Source organism: Sceloporus occidentalis, unplaced genomic scaffold (genome assembly GCF_023333645.1).
Source record: "Sceloporus occidentalis isolate IW3139 unplaced genomic scaffold, rSceOcc1.0.p SCAF_1, whole genome shotgun sequence".
Lineage (NCBI taxonomy): Eukaryota > Metazoa > Chordata > Lepidosauria > Squamata > Phrynosomatidae > Sceloporus > Sceloporus occidentalis.
Window position 1 is genome coordinate 63823800 of NW_028316981.1, and position 17358 is coordinate 63841157.

Below are 17358 nucleotides of genomic sequence, written 5' to 3' on the forward strand. Positions count from 1 at the left end.
CTGTGGAAGAGATGAGGCAAAGGAACTGTGGTGCCGTGAAAGGAAAATTTCCAATGTCAGCTCAGATCACCAAATGCATGAAGGAAGATCAAAGGGATTTGTCAGGTGTCTCTCAACAGTTGGAACTGCTGTTAAAGTATCTTGTCATCACCCCCTATTCCTTTATGCTGCATGTTTGAATCTCAGTGATTGGACTGGTGATAGCATAAAACAACAGTACCTTCTCCTCAAGTTATTTGTTGTTTCATTCATATGTTTGATCTTAGCTAAATGTTAACAGATACAGCTGACTGATGCTCTAGGGAGAGAGTGCAAAAAGAAAAGTAGCATGAATTGCCAAAACTGCTGTAGAAGACCCTTGTCAGAATAAGATTACATAAATTACCAAGACTGAGCAGTCAACAGCTTTTTAACATTGTTTGTATTTTCTAAAAGTAGCAACCTTAACAAGTGCCCATCTTAGTGTTTATTTATTTGAAATTTGGCTGGAGTGAACCTTTCTTTAGTGTATCTCATATACATAAAACTTATGTAGATCTGCAAAAAAAATTTAAAAGTTGTAGTCATTCGCTTTCCCAATGCAAGTCAGTGGGGGAAGACTCACAGTCTGGATTCCTGAATCTATTTTGATTCATAGTCCAGATTGGAACAATTTGGATCTAGATGAATTTAGGCTCAAATCTGAATCCCCAGTCTGGACTCTGAACTAAATCAAAAGGTCAGTGTACTGTTCTATTAATTACAATACTCTAGGGCATCAAAATACAGAAATTCAAAAATAATATAATAAGACCATTTGCATCCAGGTTGTCATGAAGAGAGAGTGGACACTGAGCAGTTGTTGCAACATCCATGCAAATCCAGAGGTGTGGCATCAAAAGAGAAAGGAGAATTTGCACTGAAGCATCCAGATATATCTGTCTTATTTTATCAAGTGTCAGGCAGGAGCTCATACAGTGGAACCAGAGATGGAATGGGGGCTTTAGTGCCATTTTTATCTATCAGTTCAGGAAGAAAGTTTTATCTATACTGTATACTCAGGAAGAAATGTCTATTAGATGCTTTTGGTACATAATCCAGATATCTCATTTTACAGGTGAAATCTGGCTCGCCAGTTGTGGTGGCATTAGAGAAGGAGAAATCCTATGGATTGCCCAGTTATGTGACATATAATGTTGCGTTATCAGACCCCAGGCTCACAAGCAGAGGGTCTTTATCTACTACGCTTACTGTATCCAGCACAGTGACTGACCAATCTATCACTATCCCAGTGACAATTATCTATGTGTCTGACAGGATTCCATCATTGAGACGTAAGTTTCTCTTTCTCTATGTTCTTTTGTTAACATTTAAAATATTCTTTTAGATTTTGGCATCTTTAGGATAGCATTCACGTTCTAATGAATGTGTGTAGTTTTATAATGTGCTAACATGTTTGTTTGCTTGTTTGTTTGTTTTATATGATGTCTTTCACCTGGAAAGAGACGGAAGGCAGCTCACAGATAAAATAGACTTTAATAACTTTAAAATAAAAAAATAAACATTTAAAAGCATTTTTCTAAAATGGTATAAAAGTCACATAAATCATACAAAAGTTAAAAACATAAAAAACCCATGCGCCCCAGATAAAAGCCTCCCCTAGAAGGAGTATATATTAAAAGCTTTCTTGATGCCTGCCGGTGAAAGGAAATCGGGGAGGAGGCCAGCCTAGCCTCCCATGGAAAGGAATTCCAGAGGGTGGGAGCAGCCACCAAGAAGGCTCTATTTCATGTTTTCACCAAGGTTTACCCCATAGATCTTAGGACCCTTGCATGTTCATGTGGGGAGATGCAGTCTTTCAGACTGTCTGGACCTAAGCCATCTAGGACTTTATAGGTCATGACGAGCACTTTGAATTGTGCCCAGAAACCGTTTCAACAAAAGTTTTATTCTCCCTATAATTGGCCCCAGTCAGCATTCTGGCCACCACATTTTGAACCTGCTGAAGTTTCTGAACAGTTTCCAAAAGCAGCCCTACATACAGTGCATTACAATAGTCAAAATGGAATGTAATAAGGCATATGTCATCGTAGCCGCATCTGACGTCTCAAGGAAAGGGCACAGCTGGCATACTAGTTTTAGCTGTGCAAATTCATTCTAGGCCACTGCTGAAATCTGGGCATTTAAGTTTCAGAGTTGCTTGGGCATCAGGGTTGAGTCCAAGAGAACACCCAATCTACAAACCTGAGATTTCAGGGAGAGTGTAACCCCCTCCACACAGGCAAAATCACTATTCCCTGATCTGCCTTTCAATTGACCAGGAGCACCTGTGCCTTATCCTGGATTAAGCTTCAGTTTGTCCTCATCCAGTCCATTACTGACAGCAAATGTTGGTTCAGTACAGAGATAGCTTCCTTGGAGTTGGGTGGAAAGGAGAGATATAGTTGGGTGTCATCTGTGTATTGGTGACACCACACCCCAAAACACTGGATGACTTCTCCCAGTGGTTTCATATAGATGTTAAATAACATGGGAGACAAAACAGAACCCTATGGGGCTCCACAGGCCAATGGTCAAGGAGATGAATAAGAGTCCACCTTCTGAATTTACCCCTCCAAGAAAGACCAGAACCATTATGGAACAGTGTCCCCACATCCCATCTCACAGGAGCAGCCCAGAAGTGTACTATGGTGGATGGTATTGAAAGCTGCCAAGAGTTCCAGCAGGACTGACAGGGACACACTCTCCCTGTCCAGTTCCCTGTGTAGATCCATCTACAAAGGCAACCAAAGCTGTCTCCATACCATAGCCAGACCTGAAGCCAAACTAGAGATTTTTAAGCAAAGGCTGGATGATACTTTGAGGGTACTTTGTCAGGGGTACTTTTATTGTGTTTTCCTACATGGCAGGGGGTTGGACTTGAATACAGTGGCATTCTTTGTATTCCTTGCCTAAAAAACCCTATGAAATTCCTAGGTTCTCTTTAGCCAACAGGCACTGCAGACACACAGTGGCTAAAATAAACATTCAGAGCAGACAGTAGCAAGTTGTAAGGAAAGTTTCTGCTTACATTTCATTTGATTAATTAGTGCTTTGAAATCATTGATAACATTGTTTTACCTTTTCATTTTCTCAGATGGACCAGGTGTATTCCAGTATTTCCTTGACTCCTATCAAGCCATGTTTTTTACTCTTTTTGCCCTGTTAGCAGGGATGGCTGTTATGATCATAGGTAAGAATTCTATGTGAAACAGGGGGAAATTCTGTCTAGATTTTTCAGAATTAGTAACCATAATTTTAAATGAATATCAATGCTGTAATTTCCTCTGTAATGTCTTTCAGTGCATTATGCTATATTCTCACCGAAAGAACAGCAAACCCATCCAGCTTTCATCCCAAGGACAAGTCCTCAGCACAGACAATGTAAGCAGATATTAGCCATAGGGTTTTTTTGTGGTTTTTCAGACTACGTGGCCATGTTGTAGATGAGTTTGTTTCTGACGTTTCACCAGCATCTGTGGCTGGCATCTTTAGAGAATGCTGGCATGAAATTGAGATATTAGTCAGTTTAAAATACAACAAACTTTTAATATATATTTTTAATAAATGATATTGTGGGTCTCTTGTTCAGAGATGATCACCTGAGTTAAGTGGCACTACATAGTTACGTATCCATTTTATCTCAAGGGATTACGCACAACCTAAATGTAAATCCACAGAACTGTTTTTGATCCACCTCAAATACCCCTGAAACCACATCATAAACATACATTGCAAGTCTGAATTTTATCATAAGGGAAGAAAAACATTGAAATCAATTTTTGCTTGCTTTAATTGACATGCAATGTTTCACTGAAATTTGGATGTGAACTACTAAAGCAACAAAATGCTCGTGTTAAATGGGCTTATCTTCATTGACCGCTAAAATTGTAGAGGATAGCCTACAGATTTGACCCTCAAGCCTACCTGTATTGCCTGCCATATGCCATATTCTATGCACTGTCTTGTTAGTTACATGTAGCTCCTCTGGCTTCATAGGAGTGAATCGTCATGATCACTCCATAGCAAGAAAATAATAGAATTGGATGAGTAAGCCAAGTCCTCTCTTTGTGTTAATTGTACAGTTTTCCTATAAAGTCAACAAGCTCATGATGAGATGTTTTGAGACTTTTCTTTCTTTAATAGTGGAAAGAAACAGAGGCTGATGATTAATACAAGTATTTTTTTCCCTAAAAGGAATAGTTCATGGTAATTTCCACCCCCTTATCACATGATTGGTGAATCATTGTATAATATTGATATTTAAAAACTGATTCACAATTTCCCCAATCTCAAAGTGCATGCATAAATCATCAGTGCAAATTGTTATCAGGTTAGGGTTCCTAAGATACATTTTTAAAAAATCTGTCAATTCCATTCAAACACAGTTTCTTATGCTTTTTCTTCCCCATTCCCATTGCCTACCTTTCTCTCTGTCATCATGGGTGAGCAGAGCGCTGTATTCTATTGCAATCTGGGAATTGTGAAACTGGAAAATAACCCCAGGGTAGGCAAGGGCTGGATCAACTATTATTTACTTTACTTCATTGTCACTGCATTTTAAGGCAAAGACTAGCTACTGGGGTGGCTACTCCAGTGCTGAGACAAGATTCAGTTGAAAACCTGAACCTTTCAGGCCCATAGTGGAAATATTGGCCATCACCCTGTTGTTAAACAGCATCTCTCAGACTTCCTTGTCATTCGCTATGCTGCCAACTGGTAGTTGCAGACCACCAAAATACCTGGAGGGCTGTGGAATTCTCACCCCAGGTTTAATAGCGTATTCACTGCTTTCAAGTAAATACATGGACATCTATCTTGTTTTTTCTCTTCCCATTCTTGGGGCATGCTGATTCTAAGAATTGTTCTGCTTCCTAAAGTTGTATGATGGAAGAGTGTACCAGTTCTCATGTAAAAACCAAAGCTATAGCCATAGAATATGCAAGACAGCAGCACAGACTACAGTGACCTCCTACTGCAGTTTCTGTTATCTTTCACCATTGACTGTGCTGGCTAGGGCTGATGGGAGTTGTAGGCCAAAACCATGAATAGGACCACAGTTGCCCACCTCTGAAACAAGTCATCATCTAGAATTTGGAGAATATATCCTGAATCTTCACTAATTCCTTAAAATTTAATCTTCAGCTTACCTGCTTGTTAGAGGTTTGCTATGCTTGCATTGCAAAACACAATGTGCATAAGAGATTTTTAATATGTAAAAAATATTCCCCTGTATTGATTTATGTGCACTTTGCACATAACCACCTTGTGAAGTTTTGCAATCATAATAGTTCTCAAGGCAGTTGTTTAGTTTTAAATTTTGCATCCTAATTATAGTTCAAACCCAGCCTCTCAAGCTCACATTGTATGAAAAAATGTCATTATTTTAAAACAAAACTGCAAGCTTACAACCTTACGCATCTCCCATATAGAGGACATTTGATTAAGAATATATTTTATTAAGAATATTTTTTTAAAAATCACTTGCTCTTTCTTCTTTAATGGCATTCTTTTCCTACCTCACATGAAGGGGAAAACTTTAACTTTCACCGACACCCACTTTAAAAAATTCCCAAATCTTTGCTCACTGCTCTATCCTCCGACAGTGAAAACTGGAGAATGAAAACTTTGCATATAAAATAATTAGTAGATATTTATACCTGATAGGTAAAAATGCAGAGAGAGGTTTAGAAGTGTGAATCCATGATCAGCAATCTGTTGTTCTGTAGTTACTGCCATGAATTATCCTGCAGTTTAGGACTTTGTGGAAATCCAGATGGGAGTCATTTTTCACCTTCAGGTTTGCTTGTATTTGGGAAATGTCATTTCCCCTTCATCTTAGTCCATGGTCCTTCACGTAGCTGGTAGTATCAAAAAGAAAAAATTGTTGATGTCCCTATAATTGTAGGCGTCCCAACCATGTTTTCAGAGAGATTGTATTCCCCCTCCCCCTAACCCTTTCTCTACACCTGTTTTCCATTGAGTTTTGGGATTCCAATTTAATTTTTTTCCTACCAGTAGAGAAACACCTTTTCCAGAAAGTGAAAGAAGCAAAAACACAGAGGCAAGGGTAGGGTGGCCTCTATATATGTAAAAACCAAACCTACAGCCATAGAAAATGCAAGACAGCAGCACATCATGCAGACTGCAATTAGCAATCTTTGGGGAGGGCCTACAGGATCAAAATGGCACAGCACTGCTAAAACTAGGAAGTGTGGGGCAAACAAAGTTATGCAGCAAGCCACAGTGCTGGTATGGCAAACAATTTGTGCTAAATCTAGGAAGAGTGATGAGGAAACAAGATTACATGGCAAGGCATCACGTCTGTATGGTAAATAGTAAAATACCCCCCATCCCTCCCACCAGCAAACAAACCCATGAGAGCATCTGGCCAATATGCTTTTAGTCCCTATGATGTTTAAGCACAGAATGTCATGAAAGAAATAAAATCCAACAACAACTCAAATAATTACAAGTAGAGTTTGAAAAGGAGTAGTGAAAATATTCGAGTTATGTCATCCTTACTGAACATAGCCATTGTCTGGCAACAGAGGAAATCTGTAATTCTGAAAACTGAGATGGGGAAAGAGAGAAGGGGACAGGGATGAAGAAAGGTGCTGCCCAAAATCATGCATCCATCATGCACACCACCAGGCACACACCTCTCCAACACCACCCTAACATAGCAGAACATAATGGGCAGGAAATCCGTAGGCACAAAATCCAAAAAACTTGCTAGATTAATTTTGAAGCATGCAAAAAAACTGGGACACCCCATGCATCATTGGGAATGTGCCACAATAAACCACACAGCTCCATGAGCAGCCGACCCATAATATGGACTATTATGCCTATATTGATTTCTACTTTCTCTCCACTACTTTCTGAAAATTCCAGATAATTTTAAATAGACAGTGCCTACAGACAGATAACATAGCCTGAAATAGCCTCCTTATCTACTAGTGCTCTTGGCTTACATATATGCTCGTCTTGATTGTATATTTATACAAGTAGTAGATTGTACCTCAACATTAGGAAGAACTTCCTGACAGTAAGGGCTGTTCGACAGTGGAACACACTCCCTCGGAGTGTAGTGGAGTCTCCTTCCCTGGAGGTCTTCAAACAGAGGCTGGATGGCCATCTGTCGGGGATGCTTTGATTTGGATTTCCTGCATGGCAGAGGGTTGGACTGGATGGCCCTTGCGGTTTCTTCCAACTCTATGATTCTATGATTCTACGATACTGTTTAGATTGTAGATTGTATCTAATATTTTCCAGTTACCTTAACACCAAATTTCCTGTGATGGAAAGCTCAGTGTGTGGAATTAGTTTGTAGAGACTGTACATCTTTTTCTGCCTGTCTACATTAGAAATACTGAATCAAATGTGTGTGTTTCTACAAAGAGTTGCAACATCAAACCTACACAATAACTGGTAATATCACTATTATATATCTAAAGAATTGTTCTGTTCTTTGTAGATGCAGGAATTCATCTTACATCTGTAGGTTCTAACAGTCCTACATCTTCAAGCAATAGAAACATGTCTCCCACGAGGTTATGGAGTCCAGGATATGCTTCCCATTAAAGAAGCCTATTTTCTACACAAAGACTCTTACTTTGATTTTTAAATGCTAATGCCTTTACTAGTTGTTAGTTGAATGTCAAATGGAAGTTGTTAATGCTTAAGCTTATGAATATATTTCTTTTTCAAGAATGCAACATAATTAGGGTCTATGCCTTAATACACATGTCTATAATACTTCAGTTGTTTAAGATCTGTTCCTGTATGATCAATCATTGAGTGCATGGTCCAGTATTTGTGCTGAGAAAGCTTGACTCCCTCCCCCCTGCCCCCGATTTACAAACTTCAGTTCATTTGAGCTATGTCTTTTGTTTGTCAGTATAGATGCATAGTACTACATTTGTCCATTTACGTCCTGTGGATATTATAGTTTTATAATGAGGCTTAAGGCTGGCAAAGAATGGAGGCATAATAATTAAAACATGAGCCAAAAAACATGAAGGAGTATGCCTTCCTAAAGGATTAAAATTTTAGCTTAGCTTCAAATTTTATTAATTTATTTTGAGACTCAGGAATGAACTTGCTGCACTGACACAATTTTGCACTGTTTGGCCTTACAAATATTTGAATTTCTCAGTTCTCAGTTTAGAGAGTAGTTATGCTTGTAATAACTATGAATGGCTGTGCCGTTTTTGTAGGAATGGGAACATAATAGCTGGTGGAGCACAAAGATCCTCTGCCGTTTGTTGGTAAACTTTCTTTTAATTATATGCTATTATAATACTATGCAGACCAACTTTTTTTAAAAAAAAAAGAATTTATTTTAAGCATTTTAAAAAAAGGTTAATATAAAAATAGTTCTTGCAAATGTTAAATACCTCAAAAGAATCGAATCTCTGTGTACATCTGGTGATCATTATCAGTTACAAGGATCAGCAACATTTATTCTTAAAATACTGCACAAATCTGAATACCATTGAAATGTGAATTAAAGACTGCACACAGAAGCATGGTCCATTTGGTGTTGTTTATCACCAGGTAATTCATATAACAGTTAATATTTCATTTTTGTTACATTTTCTGTAATGTTAAAAACTATGTGCATATCCCAGCTTTACTTGAAGTTAATGCAAAGTTACTGCCAGTTGTTAGATAGCACAAACATTTACCTAGAGAATACACACTTCAGTGATTTATATATACAGCTGATCCAGTCAGTACCTCACCTAAATATATACTGAAAAAATTATATTATAAAATTTATATTATAAAATTGCAGCTGTCTGCTAAATTTAAGTCACAGAAGGGATTTCTTATGGACTTTTACTTTCTTTTCTCCTGCCATTGCTGCACAGAGCTGCAAGCTTTTGTTCAGTGGCTGTAACATAGCCACAAACACAATTCTCAGATCTTGTAGCAATAAGGAGCTACAGGTTCAATGGGGAATAATTGTTTCTAAATTCCAGTTTACTAGCCTGTATCTTTGGAAATGTATGGATATCCAGTAGTTCAGAGGTGCCCTTATGGCAAAAGCAATAAGCCCTTCTGTGAATCCATCTTTACCAACTAGCCAGAAAATAAGGCTGACAATAAAATACAAAAATAAAGTGTTTGGAGAGGTTGGAATTTTTAAAATGCAGTGTTACCAAGAGACTGTCTGCAGTATGTAGTCTTAAGATAGAAATATTTCCTAATTTCTGATATAAAATAGTATTGTGTGCTGAAATTTCATCAGGTACCTTTCCCATCAGCCATAAGTAATAAGAAACAGAAAATATCAGGAACTCTTTAAGTCAGGTAGATCAATCCTGAACAGAACTGGAGGGGAGCACTGAGGTGTTGTGTTCTTCCTGCCCACTCCCTGTTTTTCCCAGAGAAAGTGTTTGCTTCCATTGGTTAAAACGTATGACATACCTAGGACTTACTCCAAGTTGACATAGATGAAAGGCTACAAATCAGGTCCTTCTCCTGGAAACAGTGGCTCTGAATCCAGCAGATCTCAATCTGGCCCCAACCAGCAAACAGACCACTATGTTGCACAATTTTCTACTCATTCTCCCCACCAGTGGGAGAACACTGATGCTACAGCTTTCCTCCCAGGAACAACTGCACCACGTACACAGAGGTAGTGCTTCTCTTTGCTGTTGAGGAACTGTCATGGAGGCACCAGTGCAAGCTCCTAACTACCTTAAGCTAACAACTTTGAGAAGTTAGGACTCCAATATAATGATATGAAAGTTTGACTGAACAATTCACTTAACTGTAAATTCTACCAAAAAAAATCTTAATTGATAGTATGGAATTTTAAGTTGCACAAAAGGTCCTGTGAAAAAAGTTGTACATTTCTCTTAAGAAGCTGTTTTGTACTTTGTTTTTGCTGTTTAAATTTGCCTGGTGCTTGAGAAATAAATATGTGCTTTAAACACATGAGAGTTCTTTGAAAATCATTCTGTAGAAGTAAATGTCAGCATTTAACATTAAATGTTTCCATAATATAATGACAACTAGGGAGAATGAATATAGTGGAGGTCAGAGGGGAAAGGACTGTTGGAAGTGCAACAACACTTTGCACTGAAGTCTCAAGAATGTCTCACAGTGGGCAGTAGCAAGAGTTGGAAAGTCTGACCTTGTCTACCTATTCTGTGATGTAAACAGATACTCTTAAGGATAGTTTTTTGTGGGTTTTTGGGGGCAATATGGCTGCGTTCTGGAAGAATTTATTCCTCATGTTTTGCCTGCATCTGTGGATAGCATCTTCAGAGAGTGCTGGCATGGAAATGAGTGGTGTATATATACTCTTAAAGATGTTTCCACCTTTTCTTCCCAGAGTTTCCTCAGCTCTTCCCTAGAATGCAGCTAGTTTAGGTTAGCACATTGAGTAACTTTCCTATATTTGGAATGGAGTTCCTATAATGAAGCCTTTACTTCATTTCTTTAAGCCATTGTTGTCTTTGCTCCTTAAGTCAGGATCTCTAACCACTGTTCACACTCTGTATCTGGGACAATATATAACAAAAGGGGGGAAGCAATGTAATCTTTGTCTTTTGAGTGGAGTATCACAAATTGAATATTTTACAACGTGAAGAGAAACTTAGAGATAAAGGCATACCTGAGTTAGCAAAGCCTTTGAAAAAAGAAGCTCCTGTTTATAAAGTCTTTTCATGACTGCCCAACACTCACTTGGCCACCAAATTGAAAACTGTTAAGAAACATGGAGACAGAGAAGCATAGAATCGGAAGAAACCTCAAGGGCCATGCAGTCTAACCCCTTGCTATGAAGGAATGCACAATCAAAACATTCCTGACAGATAGCCATCCAGCCACTGTTTAAAAGCCTCCAAAGAAGGAAACTTCACTACTCTGTGAGGGAGTGTGTTCCACTGTTGAATAGCTCTTAATGTCAGGAAGTTCTTCCTAATGTTTAGGTGGAATCTCTTTTCCTGTAGTTTGATTCCATTGCTTGATCAATGGAGAGAAGGGGTAAGAAAGTTTATTTGTTTGTGATCCTGTCTCTGGTACAGCAGAAAACAAGCTTGTTCCAGCCTCAATATGATAGACTTTTAAAGATTTAAACATGGATATCATGACACCACTTAACCTTCTCTCCTCCAGGCTAAATATACCCAGCTTCCTCAGCTGCTGCTCATAGGGCATGGTTTCCAGACCTTTCACCATTTTGATTGCCCACCTCTGAACACATTCCATCTCATCATTCCCCTCAGTCTTGATGCTATAATTCTATTGATGGACCCTAGAATTGCATAGGTATTCTGAGCTGCCACATCACAAACAAACAGCTCCATTTATATACTGCTTCATAATGAACTAACAGTGCCTAAACAGTTTAAACTGTAAGCTAATTGCCTCCACAATCTGGGTACTCATTTTCTTGACCTCGGAAGGATGCATGCCTGAGTCGAGCCTGAGCCCTTTTGCTGGGATTGAACCTTATGGTTTTGAGTGAGTGGCTGCAGTACAGGCATTTAACCACTGCGCCATCAGGGCTCTTCATGTTGGCTCATGTTCAGCTTGGGGGTCTGCAAAGACATCTAGATCCCTTTCACATGTATTGTTGTCAAGCCAGGTGTTACCCATCCTGTAGCTCCCTTAATTTCTTCCTGTTGAAATTCATTTTGTTAGTTTTGGCCCTACACTCTAGTCTGTTAAGGTCATTTTGAATTCTGAATCTGTCTTCTGGGGTATAAGCTACTTCCTCTACTTTGGTATCATCTTCACATTTCATAATCATGCCCTCCATTCCTTCATTCTAGTCATTGATAAAAAATATTGAATAGCACTGGGCTTAGGACAGAACCCTGTGGCACCCCACTAGTCACCTCTCTCCAGGATGAACAGGAGCCATTGGTGGACACCCTTTGCATTTGGCCCATCAACCAATTAAAAGTTCACTTATCAGTAGCATTGCCTAGCCCACATTTTACTAGCTTGCTTGCAAAAATATCATGGGAGACCTTGCAAAAGCTTTATTGAAATCAAGACATCCTACATCCACAGCATTCCCTTCATATACCAAGTTTGTAACTGTCAAAAAAAGAAGAAGAAGAAGGAGGAGGAGGAGGAGGAGGAGGAGGAGGAGGAGGGCAGGAAATAAAAATATTAGTCCTTGGAAGATGTTGTCACATGGTCTCTAGAAGGCTCTTTTAATATACACAATGATTCCCTGACCTGGTTGTTTCATTTCACATGTGCCAATTGTTAGTTTTGGATAAAACATTTGCTGAAAATTGTTGAAGTTCTGTTCCCTGTTCTAGTGTAGGAACCTATCCCTTTTCCCCCATGTTATTTCTTCCTCTAATATCAATGTTTCTGTTGAAAAAGTAATGCCCAGGAACACATCTATTAACTGAGGTACACCTTTACTGAAAACACAGTAATATTGTTTTGTGTCCTCAAGTCATTTCTAACTTATGGAGACCCTAAGATGAACCTATCACGGTGTTTTCTTGGCACGTTTTGCCATAGCCTTCTCTGAGGCTGAGAGAGAGTAACTTGCTCGAGGTCACACTGTGGGTTTCCAAGGCTGTGTGGGAATTGAAATCATCTCCCAGAGTCCTAGTCCAGCACTCAAACCACTACACCACACTGGCTGTCACATAATACTTTACTTTGCACTTCATAACAATAAGCACAAATATTTTCTGGAGTGCAACATGTTTGGTTTTGCCATGCAGTTAATACTTGATTCTGTTTCAGTCTCTTCCTGCACAGTTTATAGTTCTGAGCATGAAACTGGGGGGGGGGGGGGGGGGAATACAAGCTGCTCTGCTTAAAGCACTTTTTAGAAACTACATTGCCTCTAGTAAGCAGCATCATAGTTTAGTTCAGGCTATAAATCCTCTGTGACAGATTTGAACCAATTTGCCAGAGGGTTAGGACGAAATCCTGTACACTAATTCTGTCATGGTATATGTGCATGAAAAGCACAATAAAAGCCTAAGAGTAACTTTAATTAGGCAAAATAGGAATTTGTGGAGAAAGAACCCTGTTATGTTAATTTCATTCAGGTTATGCTTCCACTGTCACCTTTCTGAGAACCGTTCATTAATTACTATCTAGCCTTGTTCTGCCTTGACTCTCTGCCAGCTATAACTCAGTAAATATCTTCAGCTTTACTGCCCTGACGTTCCCCTCCCTTTGAGGAAATTTGTTCAATGGCATATGCCCCAGTTTGCCTATGACTTTATCAGACTTATTCTGAGATCTTCCACTGCTGTTTCTTTTGTAATCCTTTCTAATGCTGAGCAAATAAACCTGACCCCAGAAGAGTCGTTTTTTATGCATGCTGTGACTTTCATACCTTTAACATTTAAAAAGTAGTGCATGGGGATGATTTTTGGAATACATTGGTATTGTTAGGGAAAAGACAATGAAACTCCTGCAGCACTTCACAACACACAATACAGAAGACATACTCACAGTTGGAAAATGTACTGTATATTTCAGACATTTTGTGGATTAATTTAGATCATCATCCACCCACCCATCCATCCCTTTATTTATACACCACCTTTCTCCCAAGTTGAGGTTCAAGGCAATTTACAAAAAGACAGAGAATACAATAAAACATATAGTTAAAAACATATCAGTTTAAGATTAAAACAATATTAAATAACAGCCAAATTAAAACTAAACTCTTTATTTTAAATCATTTAAACAGTACAGCAACATAAAAACCATTTTTATCAAAATCAGTTTTCAAAAACTTGCTGGAAAAGAAGGGTCTTAATCTGTCACTGAAAGGAAAAGAAAGGAGGAGCCACGCTATCTTTCAGAGGGAGGGAGTTCCAAATTGTGGGAGCAGCCCCAGGAAAGGCCTGTTGGAAGAAATATGCAGAGATAAATGCAGAGTAATCTTGGAAGCTTGTGAGTAGATAGACAAACGGGCAGACTGGAGCTTTGCCAGAAAAAACAGCTGCTAGATTAAAGCACCGTAGGCTGGCTTTTCTCCAAAGAGGCACAGTTTATTCTTGGTTGCAAAACACACACAAGAACTATACCCAACACCATCCACCAACTACAAAACCCACACTGTACAATGATGATTTGAGCTTATATACACTTTTGCCATGTGGCAATCTAGCTCAGTCCCTTCCTGTACAATTTCCTGTGTTACCTGGATTACTGTCCACCACTCCAGATGACACAGCATATTTACATAAGTGCTATGTGCTCTCTGGCACACTCTGCGACCTTGGACAATCACCTGCTGTCTGGAGCCACAGCTGCAACCAATTCCTGGTTAAGAACAGTGAGTGTCTTAGCTTCTCTGCCACATCTGAACATTTTCAATGCTGCTCCATACCTCAACAAGGCCTTTGATCTGCAAAGGAAAAGCGGGATACAAATAAACAGTTTATTATTATTATTCTCCCAGTTTCCTACCAAATCTGCCTGTGAAGGTGGTAGGATAGAGAGAAGGCACATCTTAGCACTTGGGCAGGTTCATGGGGGAAGATATGGTCCTTCAGCAGGACTCTTCCAATTAAATGTTTTAATTACATAATTACAACTGGAGGATGCATATATTGGATATAAGAGATGGAACAATGTAGAAAAGGGGGACAACAGTACAATCAGCCCTCGGTATCCATGGAATTGCCATCTGCAGATTCAAGCATCTGTGGACAGCGAGTCCATGTTGTCCCCAGTGGTGGTGCATGCACATGGCTGTGCTGCCATTAAGGACAGCCCCCATTGTCCCATGGTGGTGCATGCACCACCATTAAGTCCCACTGCCCCTAATGGCAGCACAGCCATGCCCACATGCCACAATTTAAGTTCCGTTGTCCATAGGGCGTTCACTGCCGTTGTCCCAAAATTATGGAATGGCCTACTGGAAGAGATCTGTCTTATCACTACCTTAGAAGCCTTTAAGAAGGTATTCAAGACAGATCTCTTCCAGCAGGCTTATCCACTGGACTCCATATAAAAGGTTATGACAATCGCCCCACTCTTGACTATGATTGTTGGCTAATTGTTGAATTGTTATTTTAGAGAACTAATAGGAATGTTGGTGAATTCAATATTAGTGTTTTATTGATAGTATTTTGTACTATGTATCATTTTAATGATGTAATCCTGCCTCGATCCATGGGAGAGGCAGGAAATATAAATAAACATTATTATTATTATTATTATTATTATTATTATTATTATTATTATTACTATTATTAGCGGTGCAGTCATGTGTACATGCTGCCATTCAGAACAACGGAATTTGAGCATCTGTGGATTTTGGTATCTGCAGGGGAGTCTGGAATGGATCCCCTGTGGATACCAAAGGCCGACTGTATAATCTTTTGGGAAAGTTAAACTCATTAAAAGTAACATGGGAGCACACTCCTAGGCAACTAAATAAAAATGCATCACATATATTATCCGTCAAAGTACCATTGGCATCACTAGGGTTGGTGTCAGGGTGCCCACACAAAGAGAAGGTGATTTGTGGCACAAACACACAAGAGCGGTGAGGACGATGGCACAGACATCACATACCAAAAAGTGCACTGTGCGCTGGCCACAGGATCAGCTGCCTGGAAGCTGTGCAGCCACCTGGCAGGCCTAATGGGCACTGCTACAATCAGGTGGTAGATTAACCAGCCACTCACAGTCAGGGAGAGTTCAGGATCCAGAATCTGAGCTTAAGCTGCCCAAACACAAGCTCTATTGATGACCATGTGACAGCATTGAAAGCCACCTTCACAGTTGTCCTAGATTACTTGTGTGAGGTCAGAACATAGAGCAGCAGTGATTATCCCATGTCATCTGAATCATAAAGCTACAGCACAACGATGCATACCACACATATGCATGCACTGCAAACACAACCAGCAGCCATCCAGATCCCTCTGGCTGCTCAGCGAACACAGCAGCAACCTGCAACAGCCAGAGGACAGAAGATATGGGCATCAGGGTGCACCCACTAGTGGTCAGGCACTGATCATCCAGGCTGTGGAAGCCCTTGTGGTTTTGGTATACAGCCAGGCAGTGCAACATTGGGTATGTGGCTGCAGTCCACAATCTTGACATCATTGAGAATGCCAGCAATAGCCAGCAATAGCATAGAACTGTAGTAGGAAACAGGAGGTATAAATCCAATCAGTAAATAAGATATGCATCTTATAACATCTCTGCTTCCTTCGGGAGCAAAATAAACTCAGGCCTGTTACAGACAGCCAAAATAAAGCTGCTTCGAGTCACAGTGGAGGTATGGTGTTTCAATGATGCATGTGTCCTAAGAGTCCAGAAGTCACACCAAAGCCACGCTCCAGCCCTAAGGACTGGAGCATGGCTTTGGTTTGGCTTCTGGACTCTTAGGACGCATGCATCATTGAAACACCATACCTACACTGTGACTTGAAGCAGCTTTATTTTGGCTGTCTGTAACAGGCCTCAGATTCAAGCAGACTACTTTGTGAAACCAAATCCTACACCAGTCTCCTGGGTCCATCATCCTGGAGACAGAGGAATCTGTCACTACTTGCATGCCTCTGTAAGTGGGTTGTAGTCTTCCTCAATGTACTGAGCTCACTTGGTGGCCAAGCCCTGTACTTCTCCTTATGTGTGCATGGGGATTATGTGTGCTTTGTTAGTGGGACTGCTGCCATTTGTGGCTGCAGTCCTGTATCACTGTGGGCACCCACAACCATGTCTTCCTTGTCCTCTGGAATTTGTCAAGTGCAGATAGTCCTGATGTATTTATGGTAGAAAGTCATGTCCGTTCACAGCATGTCGGTGGCACTTGTCTGGGAATGGGCAGCTTGTCAGTGAGACTTATCTTGTGACTGACCAGTTGTCTATACCTTCCATCTACTTGGCTCTCCACCTATTGGCTGTTGGGCAGTGGAGAGGTGGTTTTGCCTCTTGGTCATTGAGGGGAAGGGTTACACTGTGAAGTGCTGTGCTTGCATTTTGGAGTGGGAGTGGGGGGATTGAGTATGTTGTTCACTTCCACCTCCCCCCCTCCTCCGGTCCTTGTGTCGATCAACCTTCCCTCTCGTTTGTCTACTCACGTATCTCTGGCACTTTATTTCTTTGCAGACATGCTCTGTTCTGTTATGACAGGACATTGGTCCCTGATACCTGGCCATGATGGACTGGCTTCTCCCACCACCATTGCTCTAAGGGTCCCCATGCTGCCATCCCTGTTTCTCCATAGCCTTTGTGCATGATATGTTGCACATTGCACAATGGTCACAAAGTTACAAAGTTGGAAGATACTAGGGCCATGTATTCCAAACCCATGCCATGCAGGAATTCAAAATGTAGACTCATTATTAATGTGTATTTTGCAAT

General features: G+C 40.1%; 1 protein-coding gene across 1 annotated transcript in view; it reads left to right on the forward strand.

Moving 5' to 3' along the window:
* LOC149321492 (nuclear pore membrane glycoprotein 210-like) overlaps positions 1–9969 on the forward strand; it is a 131188-nt gene extending 121219 nt beyond the window's left edge. The window contains exons 36-39 of the mRNA XM_089523152.1: positions 1097–1313; positions 3116–3211; positions 3322–3402; positions 7499–9969. Coding sequence (XP_089379278.1) covers positions 1097–1313; positions 3116–3211; positions 3322–3402; positions 7499–7605 — 501 coding nt within the window. The 3' untranslated portion in view covers positions 7606–9969. The remainder of the gene's footprint in view (positions 1–1096; positions 1314–3115; positions 3212–3321; positions 3403–7498) is intronic.
* Positions 9970–17358: the final 7389 nt, after the last annotated feature.